Genomic DNA, 11,557 nt, shown 5'->3' with positions numbered 1-11,557 from the left:
GCGAGAAATCAAGCTTGAACTTGTTAGAGTTCTAGGGATTAACAAATAGGTATATATGATGAAAAAGCAGTTATGGCTTTACATGGGGTAGCAGATGGTTGTGGGGCTTGATATTTCAAACTCAAATATTGGAGAGAGAGAGAGAGAGAGAGAGAGAGAGAGAGAGAGAGAGAGAGAGAGAGAGAGCAAATTCCAAGTTTCCAACCAACCGCACCACGGAGTTTTGGTTTTGAATATGAAGAGTACATTGGTTATCCCAAGCTGTGTTCCTCGCTTCTATTTGAAATGCTCTCCTATCCCATAACTTCTTGACGTGAAAAGATGAATGAGGAAGAAGGCACATGAAACCACTTTCTGTAAAAGAAATGGCAGTGTTTTTGAAAAAGAAAAAAGATGGTGCTTCCTATTAATACAACAATGCAGCCTCAGATGTACAATGGTTATTTCCACAAGCAGCAACTTAATTGTTCTCCAGTGTGTCATCTCTTTTAAGCATTGCTGTCCAAAACTCCCTTGAGGAAATTCAACCCCTCAGCTGATATACTTCTCCTCACTCGTGATTTTGGTACCTCAATTCTAGGAGGCGGATCAGCTGAGAAACACACGATGACAACGGTCAAGTTGTCGCATGTATTACGCTTCAGAGCTTCCCTCACCAGTTCCCTTGAGCATCTCTCTGGATCATTATGTAGCATTAGCTCCTTCCTAGCTATTGTTACTGCACACTGGCTGCTCATCACATCCCAAAGTCCATCACAGCCTATTATCAAGAACTCATCTTCATCTGTGAGTATGGCCTCTTGCAATTCGGGCTCTGCACTGAGCGGACACAAAGAGCCTTTTGGGCCTTTCATATACCAATCCCCTAGAGCCCTTGCAACTGACAACTGACCATTCAAATATCCATCATAAACAGTTCCACCAAACTTCTCTATTCTCTGTTTTTCAATGCTGCAATTGGGTTTGTGATCTCTTGACAATTCGACAGCTCTACCGCGTCTCCCTAACACAGCTCGGCAGTCACCAGCATTGGCAACAAGCAGGGTCCTATCCAGAAGGATAGATCAAATGTTAGACAATGATTTTGGTTTCATTGGAAAACCATAGCACCATAAATTGGCTTCAGAGAAAAACATTGGCACTTATCAGTTATATGGCATGGAGCTTGTACCTTCCAAAGATAAGTGCAGTCAGTGCAGTTGTTCCGGAGGAGCTGTCCAGAGAGCAGGCATCTAACAATGCATGATCGGCTTTCAGAAATGCATTACAAATAGCTTTATCTATACAAGTAGGGAACTGTACATCCTCAACTATAAACCTCAGGATGTTCTTTCGAATAAAAGCTGCTGCATCAGAACCACCGTGTCCATCAAATACCTGCCCACATGATTAACATGTCAAAATTGCAAAGAGTGGTTGTTTAAAACTGCTGATAGAAAATCAATCCACTGAAAAGGGAATATGATATGCATGTGTGCCACATGCACAATCAGGATTCCACTTTAGCAACTGACAAAAATTCTATCTATCTTGATCCATGAGTATGCAAGTGCAACGATGCTATCCAATAACATGGGTCAAAGAGTTAAACCATCAGCTCATAAGGTGTCTTTATGAAAAACTAGCATACAAGATCATTTCTTCAGAGACGGAAGTGCATTGGTGCCCCTTCCTTCCAACCCACAGTTGGAAACTTCAACGCAACCAAATATCACTTAAAGCAAGATGTACATGACCAGATATGCACTGACCTTGCAGATGCATGCAATCAAGAAGATTAATTTTAAGTTCCTGAAAAAAGGTTTTTCATTAGAAGACTGGGAATGAATCCACACAAGAAGTCTTAAGTTTGCTAACAATTATTAATCAGTTGGATAATCATCACAATGACAAATACATTAGTTCAGCAAAAACTCATCGGAAGTGTTAGGGTGGAGGAAGTTGTCAATGGAATTATCTTGGGGCTTAAATAAATTTCTTTATATCATTGAAAACAAATTTTAGTTATACACAAAAGAGTGATGATGCTTTGTCACGGGTAAATGATATGACAACGGTAAAACTCTAGTTGCCTGCTACAATATAAAAGAATTGACATCACATTCTAACTTAGTTCCCTCATCCTTTCAATACTTGTTCTGGGTGAACATAGGGTTTCATCCTGGCATGATTAGGATCATGAAATGGTTCTGCCTTCTCAAAATGTGTGCCAACTTTTCAACCATGTGAACTGCCAGCAGATTGAGAAAATCCACCTTTTCAAAACTTACTGCCATCTTCATCACCTACCATGAAGCCACAATGCCAACAATAATAATTTAATGGACAACTATTATTGCACATTCTAAGAAACAACGTTTTGCAGAGGTCCCAAAATTTGTGATTGAGTGATACCTTTGCACGAACCACAATTTTGTGGTTACATTAAAAGGCCTGACCTCTCTCAGTTTTTATGTGAAGAGGATCATCTTGCCAAGGCCTAAGCCAACTGGAACTGTTCTTAACCAGTTCCAGATGGTTTGATCCAAGCTCTCTAAACTTACTAAACATGATAGGAGGGAAGAAAGTGATGTGGGATTGCCCTCATCTAAGGAAAATAATTGACAGCCTGCGGAAACTAATTATTAATATAAACATGATAAACAGCAATTTTAGAAGTCAGTGAATCAACTATTTTTCTACTGTCATTTGCAGGTTCCAAAGTGTCTTTTATTAAATCATCTATTTCCTACTGTGATTTGCAGGTTCCAAGATGACCTTTATATATGTAAATGGAACTTTTCTTTGAATCTTTAACTGCCTTCATGTTCTGAGTCCAATACCAACGTCTCCATTTATCCCCTAAAGAATGTGGAAGTTCCATTTTTCTTTCAATACCAGAATTTTCATAGACAAAAATAGCTCACTGCAGAACAGGACTATGAGTGTGTCTAGCACTCTTTGACTGCATAATTGTAAAGGTGGACAAAAGTGATGTGTATACATGGGGAAAGAGCTGAACCTTCCTATCTAAACTTCTAAAGCCGCCCATGAAACAAAAGAGGAGGAAAGACATTCCAAGAAAGAATAACCCTTTTGATAAATATTTGTTCACTGCAACAATGTACATAATGTTATAGAGCAGATTGTGGCTTTGGTTTATTACCATTAAGGAAAAGTACATTCCATCTTCAAAGCAAGGATATCTACATGAATATTCTTGAAGTGTATAGATTTCCAACCCCAGCAGAAAAAGGGGGTAAACTGATAGAAGACATTAGTCTTCATCCAAAATTATCCAAATTTTGATTGCCATCTTATTTCTCTCGGTGAGCAAGAAATACCGGTGAATGGTTATTTCAAATATTTGGGATCCATCATTCAAAAGTATGGAGAAATTGATGGGGATGTAAATCATAGGATAAAGGTTGGGTGGATGAAATGGAAAAGTGCAACTGGAGTGCTGTGCGATCGTAGAATGCCATTGCGGTTGAAGGGAAAGTTTTATAGGACGACTATTAGACCCACTTTACTATATGGTTCGGAATGTTGGGCTGCCAAGAGACATCATATTCAAAAAATGAGTGTAGCTGAGATGCGGATGCTTAGATGGATGTGTGGAAATACAATAAAAGATAAGATTCGGAACGAGGAGATACGTAAGAAGGTAGGTGTTGCACCCATTGAAAATAAGATGCGAGAGAATCGTTTACGGTGGTTTGGACATATTCGGCGAAGGCCTAATGATGCTCCAGTTAGAAGGTTGGAGAAATGGGAAAATATATTAGTTAAAAGAGGTCGGGGTAGGCCTAGGAAGACTTGGATGGAGATGATAGGAAAAGATATGAATGCTTTGAACCTCACCGAGGACATGGCATTGGATAGAAATGATTGGAGGAAAAGGATTCATGTGGAAGACCCCAAATGAATTTCTTTTTTGGTTCATATCGCTGACCCCAATGGTTTTGGGATGAAGGCGTAGTTGTTGTTGTTGTTGTTGTATCTTATTTCTATTGAATCAGATCAAACCCTGGAACCATTCTTCTAAGCATACAGTCAATTCTAGATGTGTGTCATCATGCTAGTCTTTCCTAAACTCCCATATATCTTCCCTTAAGGCCTCCCATCCTTATTGGAGCACCAGAGGTTGTTAAAGAGTTACAGTTTGTTACATTGGACACTTTCCTCTTAGGTTACATGAACTTTGAAAAAATATAAAAATAAAATAAAAGATCCAATTATGATGGTCTGTGCATTCATTTGTGAATTTAGCTTAATGCTATCAGATATTAATGGATAGTTCTATTTTTTACCTTTTCTTTCTTGGTTCTGGATCCTTCTAAAGTTATTCAAATATACCTTTTCTTCTTATGGAATTTCAGAGACGACTTATTGTTCTGATTCAATTATTCAAACAGTGTCAACTATTGGCAAAATAAAAACTAATACAACATTAACTCACCCCATAGAAAGCACCTGAGCATGGGCAGTCCACTGCAGTTCCTAGATGCTCCACTAAATTATCAATACAGATATACTCATCTTCCATATATGGTTTTGGCCCTATCTCACTACAGCTCCCAGAACGAAATATAGGTAGAAAACCACCCTTCTCATCAGATGGTGAGTTCAATCTCAAATTTCCAACATCTGTATCCTGCAAGAAAATGTTCTGAATCATTTATTTGGTGGTTGACGAGTATAGATAATTTGACAAGAGAGGAAGATATGAAACCGGATATGTAATTAATAGAAATGCTCCATCACTTTCATAGAAACAAAACATAACTGTAACTTCTCCTCAAAGTATTCAGTTAGGGTGTCACCTGATATATGCTTCAACACGACTATGACACATGGACACTTCACTTAGCATGTGCATCTTGTGTTGATACGACATGACACTTGGACATTGTATAGACATGATACGACTAAGGTTGTAAAAAACGTATCGCAACCCGTATCGGCCGGGCCCAAAGTAAGATAGATATTGTATTGTAAAAACTCGTATGTTTTAAATAAAAAAATAAAAAAATCCAAAAAAAAGAAAAAATCTAAAAATTTTATAATAGAAGAAACAATGATGAATTGCATAAGATAAAACTATAATAGCACATAAATGACATGCATAAGACATTGAACATTCAATAATCATGATAATATGCTATAAATGACATGCATTTCTCACAAGAAAAATGCAAACTATGAAATAATATGCATATTAGATAACAAATCTAAGCTAATAAATCACAAAATTAATAATAATGTGTGTTTACATACACAAAAAATATCATAAAGTGTTTTTTCAATACTTAAAAATTTTACATAACCAAATTTTAAAAAAAAAATTAGCTAAAGTCAATCATGAGTATCATCATCATCATCTTCTTTTTTCTGCAAAAAATCTCCCTAAATCACTCTTAAGCTCTTTAGGGATGAATATGAATTAACCCCAAGAGGCCTTATATGTTTTAGAAAAAAAAAATGAAATGAGTGCACTTAAACTGCATTTATAGCATATCTTAAGATACACACCGTATCAAGATACGAGTGTATCGTAAGATATACACCCGTATCAAGATACGAGTGTATCGTAAGATATACACCCGCATCAAGATATGGGTGTGTATCATATTGGAACACCCCATAGATACGATATGTATCATAGGGTATCATACGATACACTAGTATACTTACAACACTGGATAAGACACTTCATGGACCAGTTTCATGCGTAGCCAACATTGTGTCATTAACTTTATCTATTATTTTTATGATGCTATTTACTTATTTCATATTCACTTGAGTTATTTTTCTTTTAAAATTTGTCAGCAATTACATTACATTTCAATTTCAACTTAGTTTCATTATTTGATGTTCCTAATTATAGTGATTTAGAATTGTTATATTACACATATACACACACATACATCTATGTGTGTGTACAGCCATGTCCCCATGTCCTAATTTTTGAAAATGATTTACCAAGTGTATCCACATTGCATTCCACTCTTGTAGTCTTGCATCCGTATCCATAATCCATGTGACATAGATCATGGATAGTACCAGTTGCATCTACTTAAAATGAAAACATGTAAATCTCAGTGCTTGCCAACAGTAAATCAAAAAATGGAACCCATTAAGTTACTGTCTACTGGGAGCATAAAAGCTGCCAAACTTCTATTTAATCATTTAAGGATCTGATTTTAGCAAGCTTAATATTCTTATTTTATTCATGTCTATTGAACATATATCCATCTTAGGAACATTTTTTATTTACCACAAATCACTTCAAGTGAGTGGAAGGCTCGGTCTCAAAGATAACTACATGAGCCAAATAAGTGAATAGAAAGAGGAAAAGCATTGACATTCAATCTGTGACTCAGCAAATAAGAAAGAAAACCAAAGCTAGATCAAAATCCTTTGAAATATAACCAAGATGATAATTGTAAACCAGAAAAAAGGAATGCAATCAATCCACAACTCTTCTCAGCACTAGTAGAGTTGGCCAAGCATGCCTGGAATTTCCAAATCAATATCAGAAGCAATAGTATAATTGATATGAGGCTTGTCCTTCAATTTATTTATAGTGCCTTAGAAAATCCTTATAAAGAGAGGGATAGGCTTAAGCATTTCCTGGAATTTTTACAATTTCTTTTACAAGGATTTGAATGTGAAACAATAACAAAATGTATAGCACCCTGAGAAAATGAAGAGTATTTGGGATCCATAGAGTCCATAGTTCAAAAAAAGTGGGAAGAGGATCACAGGGGTGTGGGAAGGCTGACAATAAATAAAAAATTCTCTTAAAGATCCAACCTTTCAACAACAATTCATAAAGGAGCCCATCATTACTGTATCTGGAGGACCAGGAGTCAGAGGAATACGAGACTGATTGAGAATGTGGATGTTATCTATCACTGGCTATTGGCCCTTGACACCATCTGTTATTGAATGACATTTCTCTACTCGATTCAGAGCCTAATTTGAATCTGTCCAACAGGATTCAATTTAAATTCGAGACAAAGTCAAGGGAAAAAATACATACATATTTCCTGGGTAGATAAAGAGAAGTTTAGGAAAATGGTGCAGGAAAAGGAAACTGGATTAGTTCCCTGTTCCATTAAATAATTATAAACACCAATAAGTAGCGATGAATAGCTAAGAAGATATCAAACACCAGGAGTATATATTGAAAATTTAAATATGCAATCCATCCAATAGAATAGTAACTAATCTAATGAGAGATATCATCCTGAAGCAGTTCAGATCAAACATATCAGGAAATAAGAGCATACAAACACTTGCCAAGTCAGCTGAACTAGTCACGCGAGCAGTGCTCACGCAATGCCGGATGGCCGTCAGACAGCGGGGTGGCTTTCCAGCCTTTGATTCCTTCACAGTCTCCTGATTCTCCGAATCTTCCATAAAAGGTCCATTCTCTTTGCCATACCCACTTTCCAAAACCGTTAAAGGTGGTGACAGACCAGCACCAGCAGCCATTTCTCTTTCCCAAACATAAATTCCTCCTCACCTCGGTTACTAAAAATTCGAACAAATTTGAGTACCACAGAAACTCAATCTGCTGAAGATATCCCGGTTCTCTTCAAACTTCAACAGATGCCAAATAAAAAAGATAAACCCTAGAAATGGTGTTAACAACTGACAGATCTAACCAAACTCGGTCCAGATTCAACCAAAAGTCAGTCAAATTCGGCACAGCAGTGTATAGCAATCAAATCAAAATTTTATCAACTCCCCAACCAACCCAAATTCCTCAAGATCTCCAAATACCCACCAAATTCCCAGTCCAAAGAACCAAGCTGCTCCAGCACTAGAGGAAGAACCAGAAAGAACTTCCCAAATACAAGAATAAAAACCAATTGAACACAAACCAAATACCCCAATTCAGCAAAAAACTCTCCCCTCCTCACCAAAAAACCTACCAATTACAAGAACCCAGCAAAATGATCATCAAACCAACCGAATCCAACCATGAAAACCGAAAGAAAATCCAGAACTCAGACAGATCCAAACTACCCCACAAGAACCACAAAATCTTAAAAAACATAAATTAAAACTAAATCCCAAATCCCAAACGCAAGTATAAATCTTAACAAAGTACCTCCAAAACAAGCAAAATTCAGACCATAAAACCCACAGATGTAGACCCTGAGATACCGACCAATGATCTGAAAATTCGAAGAGAACAATGCCAATGAAAATAAAGCGAAATTTCTTCTGATTTTCCGGCAAGGATGGCTCCCTGTGTTTCACCTATTTGGTAAATATTTTGGGCTTTTATTTTTTTGTTAAAATAATATTTTATTCAATAAAAAAATAACAATAATTTTGACGTGCGTGCCGCCACCCTCCCTTTTCGCATCCACCCATTTAACTGCCGCTTCCTCCCCTCATCATTGATCGCTTCTGGTTGGACACGTGGCAGAACCCCCCCCACCTAATCAAACCCCTCTTTTTTCAAAATACCATACGCATCCTCTTCGACGAAGTCCTGATCCGATCCATAACCACTTAACTGTTTCGAGTTGGACCCCAACCTGGACCATCTCAAACTCAAGTCCAATCCGTTTTTGTAATGTCTTCCTGGACCGTGTTTAAAAATGTTTTCTGGACCCGATCCGTTTGATGCTGAGCCGTGACTGGACCTGGACCAGTGTTACAAACATCATGATATCTTCAAAAATATGGCTACAATAACAAGATATCTTGTTAGCTGTTTAAAATATTCAAAATATCAAAGATATTTTGAAATATCACCATATTTTTTATTTTTTAAACTCACAAATTTTTCATGACAGTTGTGTTTTTATCAGCTATTTTTGGATAAAAAGCATTCCTTTTGTTAATTATATATTTTTAACTTTTATTATTTTTACATATTTTCAATTAAAATTTTATTATTTAGTTAAATTTTTCCTGATAAAAAGGCAAGAAAAAACCAAAAATCTCAATTTCTCACAAGAATTTGGCTGCGTTTTTTTTTTCAAGTTCTCGTGTTAATCTGTTACCAGTATGACATGTACAACATCTGTGGGTATAACTACTTTCGGACCTTAGCCCTACAACCTGGTTATAGATCTGAACCCTCAAGATCAGATCCGGGTTTAACTTGGTTCCATAAGATAAGTAGTGGGGACCGAAAAGGCATTTTGCTTGATAAAGTTGGACCTGGACCATGTCTAGTTGGTTGAGGACCGGACTTGGACCCAGTCGTCTGCACCAGATCCGCTAAGGCCCTAAGGGTCCCTCAATGTTTTAGGTCGGTCCCACCGCATGCTCCACAAGTCAATAAATAATGTTCATGGTTATCTTGTTACCTAAAAACAGGTAAAACAGCCGCCCCATATTTTCATTGGACCTTATTTTCTCAAAATTGCACAATAAAAAACTGTTTTTAGGGAAAATCTTAATAAAATATTGGTATTCGTAATATTTAAAAATATATAAAACTTTTGAAAATTTATTATCACCCTAAAATGTTATCTAAATAGTTTGTTTAATAGAAAATGAGTTTGGAATGCAACATGTAAGCAGAGTTTTCAAGGGCTTTAAAATCAACGGCTACAAAGGGCTAAAATTTTTACTATAAAAATTCAAGTTCTTACATAAAAAAACATAGTATAAGGTATGATTTCTAGCCAATGATTACACTATAATTTCCAGATCAAGTCAATACAGCTTACACCTATAATTTCCAGCTCAGTAGTATCGTACCTTCGATAATGCAAACATTTACCTATAAGTATGTTAGACACGTAAAGTTGGATTAATATTTTTTGTTGGATCTGGATCTGAAAGTTTAAACCATAGCCTGCTGCTTATATATGGTCAGTAACATTTAACCCATAACCCAAACCTTTCTTTTGTGTCAAGTGGCCATTTTTTTTCTCTCAAAAAAAATAAAAAACTGTTAGTCCAAGAACATACTATTTGATCATCAAGAACATACTATTTGATCAGTAATATTCATAAAATTAATTCGACTAAATATTTTACCATTTTTTTTACTTGGGGTTCCAAGGGCTGATAAAAGAGTAGCTAAAGTAGTTAGTAAAGCTCATAAGAAAAAAAAAGTTTATGGAAGCAAGAAGCCTTGACTTTTCAAACATGATGCGACCAAGTTCATGAACTATTGCAAAAACGTTGAACGAAGTCATGATTTTGGTAGCGGAGACATTGGACTTATGACCTTGGTGATCATGTTTCACTTAACATTTGATCTAGAAGGAGACTTGGAAATATAGCCACAAATCTTGTTTATTATGATAAAAGAGATATAGTTTTAGGGAATATTGGGATGAATTCTTGGTAAATCTTTAAAAAAAAAATTATAAGAATATTTCATTTAAAAACATAAAGAAAATGATAAAAATAAGCTAAAAGCATATTATATTGATGAGAAAATGTTTGCTACCCTCATGGGTTCCAAACTCTCTAGTAAAAAACTTCAATATTTTTTTTTTTATTTTGCACACATCTGATCTTGTAGAATTAGATTCGTTACATGTTTGGTTTAGTAGAAACCACCCTCAAATTGTGTTTTTCGGAAGAGCTGAAAAAATCAACAACATGCAATATACCAAATTTTGAATCTTAAAAAATTATATTTTATGTCAAATTAGGTTACACACATCAACTAGGGGGGATTGGAACTCACGAAAATATCCAATATTTTCCCAATATTGAAAATAGTAAAAATCTAATGTAAGGAACTGAAAATGGGGATCCGGAGACGAGTTTTGCCAGTCTCCTATTTCTCGGGATCCCACAACAGAAACACTCAAAAGTCCAAAAACGGTTCCCTCTTACTCCTTGGGACAGCCCAAATCCGGTTTTTCCCTCCCCTAACCAATATGGATTTGGATCCATACCCACTCATATCCAACCCGTTAAAGGGGCCTATGTCACGGGTGACATCATTAGTGGGACCCAACTCTTACCAAAGCGTGCATGACATAGTGGTTATTGGAGTGGGGGCGATATGGTTCAATTGCCACTTGGCAAGCTACCATTGGTGGGCACATATAGGAATCCCAGCTCAGCAAGGCCAAGTTGGGTTTACCAGCATTAGGTATGACTACAAATTGGAGTTGGTGCAGTTTTGTTTCTTCTCTTGGGCATGATTTTTTCATGTGAAAATTAACCTAATCCTGGATGGTAGAGTGTCACTGGCTTAAAAAGAAATAAAAAAAAATCGTGCATTTGTTCCTTTTGGTGAAGCGTTTGATGAGATATCTGCAGGACGCCCAGCGTGAGGGCCTCGTGCACATTCGCATGACCACACAAACATGGGACAAGAAGACAGACTCCTGCTTGGTGCATCCCGCAGATGCAATAACGGCGTCCACCGTTCCGTGTCCCTCCCCACATGCAACAGCACAGGAAAATCTTTTAGTTTTAGGGGCAGGATATGGCGGGAGAGTGCATCCTGTCCTATCCTCTAATGTCCGTGATTCATATGCCCCTCAAGGGTATGTTTGATCGTTTGTCCAGGGTTGGACAAAATGAACAAAAAGAATGAAACAAAACATTGGTTATGTTCATTCCGTAACAG

The 11,557-nt window shown here is 36.7% G+C and overlaps 1 protein-coding gene across 1 annotated transcript; it reads right to left on the bottom strand.

The window, feature by feature from the left end:
* Nucleotides 1–357: 357 nt before the first annotated feature.
* On the bottom strand, nucleotides 358–8,355 carry LOC149817974 (putative protein phosphatase 2C 27). The gene is made up of 4 exons (XM_089985805.1): nucleotides 7,288–8,355; nucleotides 4,442–4,636; nucleotides 1,172–1,377; nucleotides 358–1,047 (listed from the first exon to the last, which is right to left on the bottom strand). The coding sequence occupies exons 1-4, from the start codon at nucleotides 7,480–7,482 to the stop codon at nucleotides 489–491; spliced, it is 1,155 nt and encodes a 384-aa protein (XP_089841931.1). The 5' UTR covers nucleotides 7,483–8,355; the 3' UTR covers nucleotides 358–488.
* Nucleotides 8,356–11,557: the final 3,202 nt, after the last annotated feature.

Source organism: Nuphar pumila, chromosome 13 (assembly GCF_984573655.1).
Source record: "Nuphar pumila chromosome 13, dmNupPumi1.hap1.1, whole genome shotgun sequence".
Taxonomy (NCBI): Eukaryota; Viridiplantae; Streptophyta; class Magnoliopsida; order Nymphaeales; family Nymphaeaceae; genus Nuphar; species Nuphar pumila.
The sequence above is the reverse complement of the archived record's forward strand: the minus strand, read 5'-3'. Positions and strand labels throughout refer to the sequence as shown.

What these genes read in the sequence shown, in the direction of transcription:
- LOC149817974 (XM_089985805.1), bottom strand. Translation starts at nt 7,482, where the DNA reads ATGGCTGCTGGTGCTGGTCTGTCACCACCTTTAACGGTTTTGGAAAGT. An exon ending in TGACTAGTTCAGCTGACTTG is followed by an intron (nt 4,637 to 7,287) that starts GCAAGTGTTTGT and finishes ATTTTCTTGCAG; the next exon opens with GATACAGATGTTGGAAATTT. An exon ending in GCTCAGGTGCTTTCTATGGG is followed by an intron (nt 1,378 to 4,441) that starts GTGAGTTAATGT and finishes TCATGTGGGCAG; the next exon opens with GTATTTGATGGACACGGTGG.